Source organism: Calidris pugnax, unplaced genomic scaffold (assembly GCF_001431845.1).
Source record: "Calidris pugnax isolate Ruff unplaced genomic scaffold, ASM143184v1 scaffold124, whole genome shotgun sequence".
NCBI classification, from domain to species: domain Eukaryota; kingdom Metazoa; phylum Chordata; class Aves; order Charadriiformes; family Scolopacidae; genus Calidris; species Calidris pugnax.
In genome coordinates, this window is record NW_015090914.1 from 2,143,102 (window position 1) to 2,157,784 (window position 14,683).

The following is a 14,683-nucleotide window of genomic DNA, read 5'->3' on the forward strand; positions in this document are numbered from 1 at the left end:
CATTTAAAACAAACTCCTCCTTGCTCATGTTCTTCTTTTACAATTATTCTGGTCAAAAATACACACATGTTAAATATTCTATTTTATAAGAAGAAGAGAGCTATAAAACAAAAGAACTGAACTTTAATTTCGTTTATTAAGGGTCTTAGTGTAAAAGCATTATTTTTTAAATTAGTATTTATCCATTCTCCAAACACCTTTTAAGGTCTAATTCAGTCTGTCACGTGAAATATTTCTCAAGTATCAGGCAAAGCAGCAGCTTCACACTTTATATTGATACACACATTTCAGTACAACCATTATAGTCTTATCACAGCTCATGATTTTCTTCTTAAACAACTTACCCAGATAACTACTAAAGATGCAGCATAATACGATGTCAGTAACATTGAATTACCAAACATCAGAATAAAACACACTACAAGAGATACCTGAAAGAAGAAAATAAAAATAATTAAATTGAAAATAGAAAAGGGAAAAAAATGCTTAAGTATAGAATTCAAATCCAGGCCCATCCATCCCTTGTTATTGTATCTTTTCAACCATCTTGCAACTAAGGAAAACACTTCAGACAAACGGCCTCTTTTGATGGTCTGACACATTTGAGGGGATTTATGTTATTATTTTTTTTAAAAAGTATTACCATATGAGCAGAGAGTATCTTCTGTAATTTGCAGGAGTCAATATAACCCATAATAGACACAGCAAATAACGAAGCTATCTAGAATTAAAAGGGAAAGATAAGTTAAAACAATTTGCAGTGGGGTACTCTTTCTAGCAGAATACACATTCATATCAAAAAAGTGATTATTCACACAATCATAAACTAACTTTAATTGCTACTTTTTTGCTAAGAAAATACTTAGATGTTTCATAAAGGTTTCTTTCAGAAAATGTGTGTGGTGCTCTGAGTAACAATTATAAAACATATTTGAATATTTAAGAAATGGGTATTCAGCTTTACAAAAATGCAAGTCATCAAAACAGCACTAACACATCATCTTTCACCTTTATATTTTTAAAACAAAAGAAAACCAAAGAGTCATTTTTTATCATTATCTAAACTTCACTTTTCAGCAAAGTCTGGGAACAGCCATAATTTGCTGCTGAGGAAAATGAGATTCATTGATTTGGCAGCTTGCTGAAAGTCACACGGGAAATTAATGAGATTATGAATTGAACCTGTAATTTCAAATTTCAGGCCCAGCATCTTAAGCAGGTTACAGCAGTAAGTTTCTCACAGCATTTTACAGATTTTAATGGCTTCCTCTTCTGCAGTTACAAAATTTGCACAGCACAGCGTATATTGATTGTTCAAAACTAGCAACTCAGCCCAAGCAACATCTGCTTCAGCTAGGAGAGATGAGTGAACAGGTATGGAGACAGAGATGGATTTCCATCAACAGGCTACACCTCAATCAATTTAAACCCTAAGAAATTACACTGTAAGACAGTATCCTATTGCTCACGTGAGCATCTACTATATCTCGACACAAGCTAAAGTCACCTCAATTGTCCACACTCTCAAACAGTAAGATTGTGCCACTACTCACAAGCTCATCAAAATTAAATAGGAAATAATGCAAAATCATGCCAGATATTACATGCCGTGCAAACACTGCTCCATTTAAAACTTTAAGCTTAAAGAGATCTATTTTTGTACTTCAATATACAAAGGTTTTTCTTGTTCTGCACTTGTTCTAGCATACTGAATTTAGGGTGGAGGCTGCTTTTAAAGATAAAAGTAAATTTTTTAATCCTGGAAACAGAAGAATGAGTGGTGTAAATGGCCAACTTTTAAATTTAAGACTAGAATAAACCGGTGCTTCAGTACAGGTTGGGGGTGACCTGCTGGAGAGCAGCTCTGAGGAGAAAGACCTGGGAGTCCTGGTGGACAACAGGATGAGCATAAGCCAGCAATGGGCCCTTGTGGCCAAGAAGGCCAATGGCATCCTGGGGGGCATCAGGAAGAGTGTGACCAGCAGGTGGAGGGAGGTCATCCTGCCCCTCTGCTCTGCCCTGGGGAGGCCCCATCTGGAGCACTGGGACCAGTTCCAGAAGGACAGGGAACTGCTGGAGAGGGGACAGCAGAGGGCTACAAAGATGAGGAGGGGCCTGGAGCATCTCTCTTAGGAGGAAAGGCTGAGGGACTTGGGTCTTTTTAGTCTGGGGAAGAGAAGGCTGAGGGGGGATCTGATCAACACCTATAAATACTTCAAGGGTGGGTGTCAGGAGGATGGGGCCAGTCTTTTTTCACGGGACAAGAGGGAACAGGCACAATCTTGAATGTAAGAAGTTCCACCTAAACATGAGGAGGAACTTCTTTCCTGTGAGGCTGCCCAGGGAGGTGGTGGAGTCTCCTTCTCTGGAGACATTCCAAACCCACCTGGACACCTTCCTGTGCAACCTGCTCTGGGTGGACCTGCTCTGGCAGGGGGGTGGACTAGATGATCTCCAGAGGTCCCTTCCAACCCCATAGCATTCTGTAATTCTGTGACTAAAAAAATACCCATGTGGTAAATGGCATGAATATTTCCTGAGAGCAAGAGTGAAATCTGCCTAAAAGGAAAGGATTGGTACAACTGGGAATTCAAAGGCTGTCTATATAAAAGCTGTCCATTAGCCCAGATAAACAAAGAGGCTATTTATAGGTGACTATGGTCTTACCTGTGTTAGAAGAACAAATTGAGCAAACTGCCAGGGAAGCATGAAAAAGATATTAGAAACACACAGTGCAATCAAGCTTCCTGTATTAATATTCGGAATCCTTGGGAAAAAGAGACAGAATAGGCATCAGTAAGTAAAATTACACAGATGTTTGCATATTATTGAGATGTACAATAGAGAATGCAATAAAAACAAAGTTGCCTTGGAAGTTAGCTAGCAATATTGATCAACTACAAATAGCACCGCTCAAGTAAATTTAATGCCCATTCTCCATCGGTTTCCAAAAAATAGTTCTGATGTTTAAGGTTTCTTAACTATTGGATGAGTCACTCATTACCAAGAAAGTCTCTTACTGGCAGTATGTAATAGCGCAGGCCAACCTGTATCACTTGCAGTGGTCCACGTTCTTGTAACAACTCTACAGTCAGGTCACAACCATTTCCAATTCAGCTGGGATCACAACTATTCTCAGAACAGTCTGCATTTGAAAGTCATCTCACACCTCTCTCTCACATTTCTTCCATATTTACTTTCTGCTAGCAATCCCGAGTGAGGTTTCAGGGCAGAACACAGTGACAAATACATGAAACTCATCTTTAACTGCAAACAGCCCATTCTCTATGTCCGGCTATAAGTATTATTTATTTCATCCTGTGTTAGCTTTCAGTTTACTTCAGAAAAACATCATGTTTTAAATTCCGCTAAGTGGCCTCCAACAAATGAAAGCCCTGTAAATATTCTGCTGTAAAAAAACAAGCACAGCAGATTACAGCAGTCTCACCAAATTCTGTAAAATTTTCTTCAGCTTCTTTTACAAAGCCTTGAGATGAACTTCTGTTGGAAGTCATGCCGAGCAGGAGTCCAACGTATGAAGTAATACGTTATACAAATGTAATACAAGTGATACAAATAATGGAGAATTTAAGTTCTAGTTCCTGTGTTTCATTGAAATACTGCCATACATAAAACGGAGCTACTCTTGAAGCAGGAATTATAACTGAGAAACATAAACTTAAAATGTTTTATCCCCTTTTTAGAACCTCACTCTGAAATGCTTAGATTAAATACCTACTTCTCTTTGATAGGCAAGCCCAAGTACTATTTTACATACCAAGATTTGAAGAACAGGAATGATCTATCTAATCAAGAAGTGTCATAATCATAAGTACAGAATATCTATGCTCTGATCACCCTGACTTAAAGTGGAATTTGCTAATTTTTTGTTTGACCTCACAATTTAGCATTAAATGAACAGGTATCTTTCTAATATGTAATCTAGCAATGATTCTACAAACTATTCCTCAAAATATTTTTCTAGACAGCATTTATCTTTTCTTCACCTAAAAACCACAAGTCAGTGATGAGTATGAAATATTTTTGGTTCAATCATCAGTAACTCCAAATGAGTATGACCTAATAAAGGAAAATCTGGGGTTACAAGTACAAAGTTCAGCTAAATCATAAATACACTGCAAATCTGATGCAATGGAGTTGAGGGAAAAGCCCTCAAGTATTAACAATCATGCTTATTTTTCAAAACAGAGGCAAGACAGTAACACAATCATGTTGCAAGCCAGGAACAACCCCCCAAAAGCAGGGCTAATGAACTCAAGAGCATCATCCCTGCATTAACGTAATTAGATTGCTCTAAATTATTGAAGTATTAGACTAGTTAATTAGTCACAGAAAACAGCAGAACATACTAGCTTCTGGTGCTATAGCATCCTCTGTTGTATAGCATAGGCTTATTCTAAGTGCAATCAACATACCACTTTCCAAGAGGGACAAAACCAACTGACGGAGCATCAGTGTGTTTCTCATGGGGACAAAGTGACATCAACCAAAAAAAAAAAAAAAAAAAATCTAATTGTTCAGTTTAACATGTACTTGCCAACACACTAATTCTGGTTTTTATTTTAATCACGTCTTCCAAGTGCAAAGTTTTCCCTTTTAATAATAGAGTAATAAGACTACAGTTCTACTGGTGCAGTGTCTGCCACGTCACAGCCACAGGGAAGTTTCTACATTAATGGTATCATTGCTACAGCACACAGAGGCACTTAAATAAATATTTAAATAAGTGTCCTGTGACATTCAAGGTTTTCAATCATTGCAAAGAGATAAGTATAAATTGAGAGGTACCTGAGAATGTAGGTCAAAAGCAACATCTGAAGCACAAGGAATGGGTAGGAGAAACTTTCACGAAGAGGTGGAGTCCACATGACACGAGTGCACTAAAAATAAGAACTGGGTTAGATGATAACATTTGCCGGTACATTTCCATAAAACAATGCCTTCGTATTTCAAAACGAATGACCACAGAAACTTCAATAAAGCAAAACCCAAGCTACATGAGATTTTTGTGCACAAACTTAAAAAAAAGACATGTCAGGAAGCTGAAAAGGGGAGGAAAAAGGAAGCGGCTTCCAGACTTGAGATCCGTGATGCGCCGTTTAATTAAAATAGATCACTGCTTTTCCAAAATTAAATGTGGCAGATAGAGAACATCCAAAAAAAAAAAAAAGCCAGGACAAGCAGCTGCTTGTCTCTGCTTCCACTGAAATTAACAACTCATTCAGGTAACTAAAACCCTTCTCAAAATTCAGGCAGTGACTCACAATGCTTAGATAGAGCGTGTGAGGAGAGGATCTGAAGGACAAACCAACATAGTCTTTGTTATGATCAGGTTCTCTGGCTTATAAACATTTCACATTTCTACCAGCAAAAGCACAGAAAGTAGAAAATCCAAAGCTGCCCTCCAAAACAGGTCAGTAAAACTGAATAGATGAAATTAAGCTCTTTCAGAGCTCACACTAACTTATACACTTCGCTCTTTAACCCTAGGAAAGGAAAGCATAACAAGATGAAGTACAACCAAAATGGGTTCAAAATCAATACACTTGCACTAAAAATTAGAAGCAGGTTCTTCAAAACTATAGGAAAAAAAACAGTTCATCTTAACATGGATCAGAACAAATCTATGAAAGCTTATAGGATGTTGATGCCAGGATATTCCTTCCCCTTCATTTCCTAGAGTCCATTTTTAAATAGACTGTATTATAATATAATATATATTTAAAACTATTTTAAAAAACACTGTTTACCAAAGAAGTCACTGGAATCAATATTCTAAAATTCCTCGCTTGTTGCCTTGTTATTTCACAAATATGTTAAATTAATAGTGTAAAATACATGCATGAAAATTTGCATTTACTCTCGTGTAGGTGAAATTTTCTGCACCAAAAAAGTGCAGAAAACTGTAATATTTACCTGATCTGGAACAGGCAGTTCACAGCCATGGGTAAAAATTCTTCATGGAAGGTATTTCAGAGGAAAACTTTTCAAATGAAACTTCAAAATAAAATAGCTATTTCATCACCCAGAGTTTTGTTTTAGAAGAAAACTGTCAAGAGCTCACTGTGAACAGAAGCATCTGTTCTGTGCAACTACATATTCTTACTACTTGTAAGTTTTCTCTCAAGTTCAGCTTAGTAAAATAAGAAAACTAAACAAATTCATAACTTTAACCCTTAACAAAATCATAAGGTAGCAGGTTCATCTAGAAAATCTTTACAGTACAGCTGCATTTTAAGTAAAACAAGTATTTATATTAATTTATATACATAAAATGAACATTAAAAAAACCCAGAACCACTGCCTAAGGGTATCAGATTAAAAGCCATGAGTTTTCTTTCAAAATACACAGCAATTTAAAGAAAATCTCCTCAATTTCAGAAGCACACATAGCCCAGCTGTGTCTGGAATGGCATTTCAGAAGCTTGTTCATACAGCACACATAGCCCAGCTGTGTCTGGAATGGGCATAAAATAAAATATTTTGATGTTTTGAAACTTGAAGTTATTGCGCTACTAAGATTTCAACCTCAGGACCACTTTATAATACATCTCCCTTCTGAATTATTCTTTTTTTAATATCTAGGGTGATGCATTGGACCGTGCAATATGTTTTTGAGATATAGCCTATTTTGCTTTCAATAATGGCTTATTCCCTTTAAATTCATCCCCTAAAAGATAAGCAGCATCACACTATATTTAATGAAATGAGAATGAGTTTAAACTTAAAAAAGGGTGGGGAATTAGGGAGGGAGACCTACCTCTCCGTGGTTGAAAAAGAAACACATCACAGTAACAAGGCCTCCCAGACGGCTCCCACTGGGAAAAGAACAGGAAAAGTAGGTGCAACAGAAACTCATAATGGTCAGTGCTGCTTAAAAAAATGTGAACTATCACTTATGTACAGCTAAGTCTATGGCAGGGTGGGAATGCTTTCAAGTATCAAGGGAATGATGCTTGAAAACTAATTAAAATACGAAAATAATTAATTAAAATACAAGTTAGCTAACATTTATTTCAGAGTACACCACTCCTCATATATCAGCCCTTTTCTGCAGAATACCAATTTCAACATAAATAACTCAGGAAATGGTTATTTCACTCCTCCCAAACTTTGGTTTTGATCACTACATCTGGTGCTTCATCTGCTCTACCCAGAGCTCGATCTTGAAAAATGCCAAGGTTTTTTTTTCTATTTTAAACACAAGATAACATAAACGGAGTGTTTCTTCCCTACGATGTTGAGCAGAAAACTTTAGAATTTGCATACTCAACCACCCAACAGGAAATTTTGGTCTGAATCTAAGACTATGTGAGTGTAATCAAATCAAGCACATTCAAACAACGTATTTAGAGATTAATTCCTGACACAGTCAGTGCAAGATACAATTTAATTCTTAGGTGGAATACAGTGACATTAACATGAGAAAGTTTTTTAAGCCCTTGACTTCAGGATTTTTCTATGTTTCTAAACCAATCAAATTCACCTGTTGAATGATTAGCACCCTGGAGTCAACACTGAAATCAAAGATACTACTACATCTCAATATAGCAATAGACAAGGTTCCTATTAGACTAGATTTGTAATTACTCATGTCCTGTGATTTAAAGCAAATAACATTTTTGTGCACGCAAATGCACTCCTCTGAACAACAGAATATAACATTTTTGCTACTAAACAAAACCATCAGCCAGCTGTTAAGATTCTTTAAAAAAAAAAAACCACCAGATCCTCTCAGATCCTTCACCCATCACTAATAGACAAGTCAAACACAATCAGTGATGTCTGGGTATGATGTCTGAGGATTACAGATACCAAGTGCTAAAACTATCTCCAGGAATTGAGCATTCTTGCATATATAACTCAGCCTTTCATTCCAAAATTCTGAAAGTATCACCACTGAAACCCAAAATGCTGAAAGAACATGTTTACTATTAAAAAATGCTAGTCTTAGAAACAAAGCAAACTAAAAATTTGAAAAAAGCACCCAAAAAGCAGAAACAAAATTCAAAGTCTATGTTAAAGGTTAAAATTGTGATAAAACCTTGAAGTCTGGAATACAAAGGTCTTAATTGTGTTATGAATGCTTTAGAGCTATCAGCCTCTGTAAGGGATCCCTGTTTTAAACATAAGAAAAGACCGCTAAATCTATGGCACAGAACAGGGAAACGCACCTTCTCATTATCTTTAGAGTCATAGATTCAGAGAACTCTCTAGGTTGGAAGGTACATTTCAGACCCTCTAAGTCCAACCGTCAACCTGACTCTGATCAAACCCATCAGTAAACCATGTCTCTAAGCACTAGGTCAACCCGGCTTTTCAATCCCTCCAGGGAAGGGGCCTCAACCACTGCCCTAATTTTTCCTAATCTCCAACTTGACCTTCCCCTGGACCAACTTGAGGCCTTTTCCTCTTGCCCCATCGCCTGTTCCTTGGGAGAAGAGACCGACCCCCCCTGGCTACCCCCTCCTTTCAGGGAGTTGGAGAGAGCCAGAAGGTCTCCCCTCAGCCTCCTTTTCTCCAGGCTCAACACCCCCAGCTCCCTCAGCCTCTCCTCACAGGACTTGTGCTCCAGACCCCTCACCAGCTCCCTTGCCCTTCTCTGGACCCGCTCCAGCCCCTCAAGGTCTTTTTTGTGGGAAGGGGCCCAAAACTGGACACAGCCCTCGAGGTGGGGCCTCACCAGTGCCCAGTCCAGGGGGACCAGCACCTCCTGAGTCCTCCTCCCCACACTGTTCCTGACACAGGCCAGGATGCTGGTGGCCTTCTTGGCCACCTGGGCACACTGCTGGCTCATCTTCAGCCCACAGGCGACCAACACCCCCAGGTCCTTTTCTGCCAGGCAGCTCCAGCCACTCTGCCCCCAGCCTGGAGCGCTGCAGGGGGTTGGTGGGACCCAAGGGCAGGACCCGGCACTTGCCCTTGGTGAACCTCATCCTGTTGGCCTCAGCCCATCCATCCAGCCTCTCCAGATCCCTCTGCAAAAGCCTTTCTACCCTCAGGCAGATTTATAAAATGGTTAGAGTTGGAAGGGACCTTAAAGATCATCCAGTTCCAACCCCCCTGCCCTGGGCAGGGACACCTCCCACCTGACCAGGTTGCTCCAAGCCCCATCCAGCTTGGCCTTGAACCCCTCCAGGGATGGGGCAATTTCAGTTGGAACCTACTTCTCCAATGTTTAATACAGAATCATCTAAACTTAATAAATAATTAGTAATTTTTAGAGAACTGCAGATGACTTGAACAGTTACACTTTGTCTGGTAGTCAGCTCTGGAATAATGGAAGAGCTAAGCCTTTTTACTCCCTGGGTACAATAAGCTGAAGCTTAAAGTCACCTGGGGAAATTCTGTAATTCATTGTTGATTAACACACAAGAAACAAAATACGGAAAAAGTACTGTCAGAAAGAGATATGGGAAATCTACTGGTAGTTCCTCAAGACACAGTATTTGACAATCAAGCTTAAGTGCTCTGTCCAAGAACAGAGAGGCGAGGAAGGCTGTGGGGGAGGCAAAAATCTTACAATTCCACAAAGTACTTATCATCCAAATGCTATTCCTTTTTCCATTAAAACAAAAAACAAACAAACAAACAACAAACTCTTAAAAACCAGCAGGAGTTCTCTCCGTATTGCTTCAGTTCTCTTAACAGAGAATGCTCTAGAGCTTGAGATTAACTTGCATCACATAAGAAGATTCCCAAGTGCATCCAAACAAACAATAAATTCTTAAAAACCAGCAGGAGTTCTCTCCATATTGCTTCAGTTCTCTTAATAGAGAATGCTCTAGAGCTTGAGATTAACTGGCATCACATAAGAAGATTCCCAAGTGCATCCGCATAACCAGAGACGATAAACAGAATGCTAGGGCAGGGGTATGCTGTGTCTAACAACCTTCTAACCTTGTGGGGAAACTGGTTAAAGGAGCTAAACAGCAAAACCTAATCCTACAAGAAAACCTAGTTCTACAAAAGCAACAAGCTTTCTGCCAGCTTAACCCTTTGAACAAGCTCATTATAGAGTCCAGCGAGCCCAGCTGTGCGAACACATGCTAGCTTGGAAAATAATGATAAGAAAGTAGTCTTCCACTATCCTATCACCTGCCAGCACTAGTCAAAGTTGCAAAAAACTAAAAGTAAATAAAGGCTGAAATAAAAAGATTACACGTTCTATGAACATATAGGGAGACACACACAAAAAAAACCCTAGAAAAAACAATTATGTAAGCTTGAGATGATTACTGCTAACAAATTCAGAAATGAGAAGATAGAGAAAATATTAGAGGATGATTTCCTACCATCAAATGAATCAGGCTGCCTCTCAAAATGCACAGTAGAAACAAATCAGCTTTATGAAGGAGACTTATGCCAATTTTATGTCAGTGCAGTAGAATTGCATTACTCCACATTCAGTTCTTTTATTTTTTCACACCTTACAGAAAAGCCTAAAGATTGTGGCTTGCTTTAACTAAGAGGAACCTTGGAACAGCCATAACGGCTAGGGAGTCATCTAGATCTGGTATCCAGCTATGAACATTATTTCTAATAAGATCAAAGTCCTACCTGAAGGAAACTTCATAGTCAACTTGTTATTTTTCTTAACTCCAGATAGCTATTAGCTTACACCTTGGAAGAATTGCATTTATATTCTAGTCATCTTGACTACCTGCATTGCAGATCATTTATATTAAAAACTGAATTACTATCAATACTTGATAGTTATTTCTATTCGACACAGACCAAGTCTAGTAAAGTACTGAGAAATTAAGACCTTACTGATTTTTCAATAACATTAACACATAAAATGTGGGGTTCCGTACACAGAAAAAATGACAAGTTAATGATACCAGTATTTGTTTATCTCCTCCCTCAAAAGATGAGACGTTAATTTCCTACATTAAGGAATACAAACATAGAGGCTTTATCCCCACTGTCAGCTCCTGCCCTGCATTTTCTTTTTATGAATTATCAGAATACGCTTCAGAGAGAGAAGGAAGAGAACGAAGAAGAAGAGAAAGCCAGGGAATGAGGGGGAAAAACAATCCCATCTCTCAGAGGAAAATGTAACAGCCTTTTGCTGCTGTTTATGTTTTTTTGCAAAACCGACAAATGAGAGTAGAGGTAAACAGAAAAATATTTCCACTTCTGTTTTTGTGCTGAATGCGAGGCTGGTTTTGCATGAATGTGGATTACAGTTCCTGAAATTTAAGGACAGATAATGAAAACAGAAATTCATAGAAGAGGGGAAGTGTCTACATGTCTTCAGAAGAATGCATTATCTAAAACAATATTTTACCTTCCCAGTTAAATTAAAATTGAAAGAAATGCAATATGACTTGAGGCAAAGCATTGTGAATCTCCAATACTGGTTCGAAGTATACTGTCATTCCAACTTTGCTTAAAAATGGGTTACACTGATAATTTTAAAGCACAAATCTGTCAAAAAGCCGTTTAAAACCTGCATAGTATTTAGTTTTATCTACAAGCCTGTGGTAGCAAAGAGATACCACTTCACTGAAATTTTCCACAACTTTTTCTAGTATCATTAGTTATTTTAAGCTACAAGCTTCTTTGTCCCAGTGATGTTTTAGTGACAATGTATATTTAATAAAAAGCACTACTGTTGTAAAAATACATTATATCCCACTTTTTCAAATTTAATATAAAAACTGACATCTAGTACCAACTAAATAGCTCAGTCTCAACTGCCTTACCTGAGGTATGTACCGTATATAAAGAACAGTGACATCATTATTTTTTTTTTGCAAAACCAACAAATGAGAATAGAGGTAAACAGAAAAATATTTCCACTTCTGTTTTTCTGCTGAATGCGAGGCTGGTTTTGCATGAAGTTTTTTTGCAAAACCGACAAATGAGAGTAGAGGTAAACAGAAAAATATTTCCACTTCTGTTTTTGTGCTGAATGCGAGGCTGGTTTTGCATGAATGTGGATTACAGTTCCTGAAATTTAAGGACAGATAATGAAAACAGAAATTCATAGAAGAGGGGAAGTGTCTACATGTCTTCAGAAGAATGCATTATCTAAAACAATATTTTACCTTCCCAGTTAAATTAAAATTGAAAGAAATGCAATATGACTTGAGGCAAAGCATTGTGAATCTCCAATACTGGTTCGAAGTATACTGTCATTCCAACTTTGCTTAAAAATGGGTTACACTGATAATTTTAAAGCACAAATCTGTCAAAAAGCCGTTTAAAACCTGCATAGTATTTAGTTTTATCTACAAGCCTGTGGTAGCAAAGAGATACCACTTCACTGAAATTTTCCACAACTTTTTCCAGTATCATTATTTATTTTAAGCTACAAGCTTCTTTGTCCCAGTGATGTTTTAGTGACAATGTATATTTAATAAAAAGCACTACTGTTGTAAAAATACATTATATCCCACTTTTTCAAATTTAATATAAAAACTGACATCTAGTACCAACTAAATAGCTCAGTCTCAACTGCCTTACCTGAGGTATGTACCGTATATAAAGAACAGTGACATCATTAATCCATTCAGAAGAAAAATCACGGCAACATAAAAGGAAGCAGGGTCTCCCAATCCTAACAAACAGATAAAACACATTGTTAAATATAGAAGAAAGATCATATTGCTTATAAAAACCACCATAGATCACCGTAATACCTTAATGCATCTACAGAAAGAGACAACAAAAAAAAACTAAAGTCAACGTCACCAAGATTATTGTGAAGATTCAATCTGAAGACTACACTTCTGGAAAAATAAAAATAAAAAAATGAGGAGGGGCGGACACAGCACTGTGGCAGCCAGCAAGGGAACAAGCCAAGAGGGAAACATTAACTATAAAGAAAACCCTGCAACATATAGAAGGCATAAGCATCACTACAAACATTCTGTACAGGCTATGTTTTGGCTTCATAAAGCTTTTTAGAACAGATTTGTACTCCCTATACTCTCACTTTCTTGCAGGAGTAAAACATATCGCACACAATGCTCTTTGCTTTCTTTTGTTTCATTAGAAGCCAAACGATTTTTCAATAATGCAATTCTTTCAGTTTATTCATTCATAAACACCTCTGCATTCACCCTTCTGTTGTTATTCTCTTTCCCATTATTTCTTTAAACCCTTCTGGCTCTAATCATTTTCAGCAGAACAGCATAAAAAACCTTATTGCAAAACTTCCTAGTTTCATATGGAGAAATGATTAGTCACCATTGCTGAAAACACAACAAGACAGTTCTCTAAAAGTAAGACGATACACTCAAACATGGCAGTCTCAATAGTTGGTGTTTTATTGGTTTGGTTTTGTTTGTACAAAAAAAAACAGGAATGAAAAGTTATACATTTATTCACTGTTTGTTGCTTCTGACAAAATTAGAGAGAAAGTGAATCATTCGAGCTCAGAAGAAGTTTTGTGTAAAGATTTTTTTGGGAAAAAAAAATAATCTTTCCTTTGTGTGAAGGAAAAATGCTCGCTTGTCACCACACAAAGACATTTTAAATGATAAAATGAAACAACTTCAAAAGCTACCATCCATCATTCAGCTCTAATGGATGGTAGAACATCTCAAAAGCAAGTATTATTGCATAACACTTACTTGATAACCCAATATTTTAAATGTGGAAAAAAAAACAACAACAAAAAAAAGAAAACCAAACAAAAAAACCCCAAAAGTGGCAGTATCTAAGCGTTGGTATCAAAATTAACTTGTAAGATTGAAATTCTTATGCTGAATATTAGGTCACCAGAGGAAGAGGATTCTTCCCAGCAGAATCACTACACAAGATTTCTCCGAAGACCCAACAACAACAAAAAAGAAAACCAAACAAAAAAAACCCAAAAGTGGCAGTATCTAAGCTTTGGTATCAAAATTAACTTGTAAGATTGAAACAAAAGTGGCAGTATCTAAGCGTTGGTATCAAAATTAACTTGTAAGATTGAAATTCTTATGCTGAATATTAGGTCACCAGAGGAAGAGGATTCTTCCCAGCAGAATCACTACACAAGATTTCTCCGAAGAGGGAACTGCGTAGTTACCTTTTCTCTCCTTCCTCCCCACTCCTCAAGTTGTAGTTAAAGGAAGAAAAACACGTTTGGAAATGCAGGAGCTTGGAACGCATTGGGGATTCTACAGAAGCTACAACACTTCCATACGTGTACAGTGATTTCCAATCACATTTAGGAGATCTCATTCTTTTTATTCCAACATTATGAAGGCTCAGACTACAACTGTGAAGTTTTGAAGTGCAGTACAGGAATTCAGCCTAGGTAGGAGGAGCTACCTAATAAGCAAAGCCCCACATTCTCACCACTGGTGTTCTTAAAAAAACCTTTTTTTTTTTTCATGCTTCTCATTTACCTTCTGAACCTGCCAAAACCACAGGCTCAGCCAAATGAAAGCAAAGACACGGGAACATTGGAATATTTATTACTTCTGAAATACATAAAGCTATATACTATACTTCCAGGAAGAAACCAGAAGGAAAGCACAACTCACCCTCACAGCTTTCAACAGGACTAAGCCCTTTTCCTCTGTTTACAGTCCAACACGTCTTCGTTGGCACACCAAGGAAATCCATAAAGGCCGTATATATGCGGTACCAGCTGGCGAGGACCACCTAAGTGGAAAAGAGGATTTGAAATTTCTGAAAAGAAACTTTGAGGTTAGCTCAA

The 14,683-nt window shown here is 37.6% G+C and overlaps 1 protein-coding gene across 1 annotated transcript in view; it reads right to left on the bottom strand.

Moving 5' to 3' along the window:
* Nucleotides 1-14,683, bottom strand: part of DPY19L1 (dpy-19-like 1 (C. elegans)) — a 47,792-nt gene that overhangs the window by 18,168 nt on the left and 14,941 nt on the right. The window contains exons 6-12 of the mRNA XM_014949493.1: nucleotides 14,508-14,628; nucleotides 12,496-12,589; nucleotides 6,782-6,839; nucleotides 4,810-4,901; nucleotides 2,668-2,767; nucleotides 644-721; nucleotides 345-431 (exon numbers count right to left, since the gene is read on the bottom strand). Of these exons, the coding sequence (XP_014804979.1) occupies nucleotides 345-431; nucleotides 644-721; nucleotides 2,668-2,767; nucleotides 4,810-4,901; nucleotides 6,782-6,839; nucleotides 12,496-12,589; nucleotides 14,508-14,628 (630 nt within the window). The remainder of the gene's footprint in view (nucleotides 1-344; nucleotides 432-643; nucleotides 722-2,667; nucleotides 2,768-4,809; nucleotides 4,902-6,781; nucleotides 6,840-12,495; nucleotides 12,590-14,507; nucleotides 14,629-14,683) is intronic.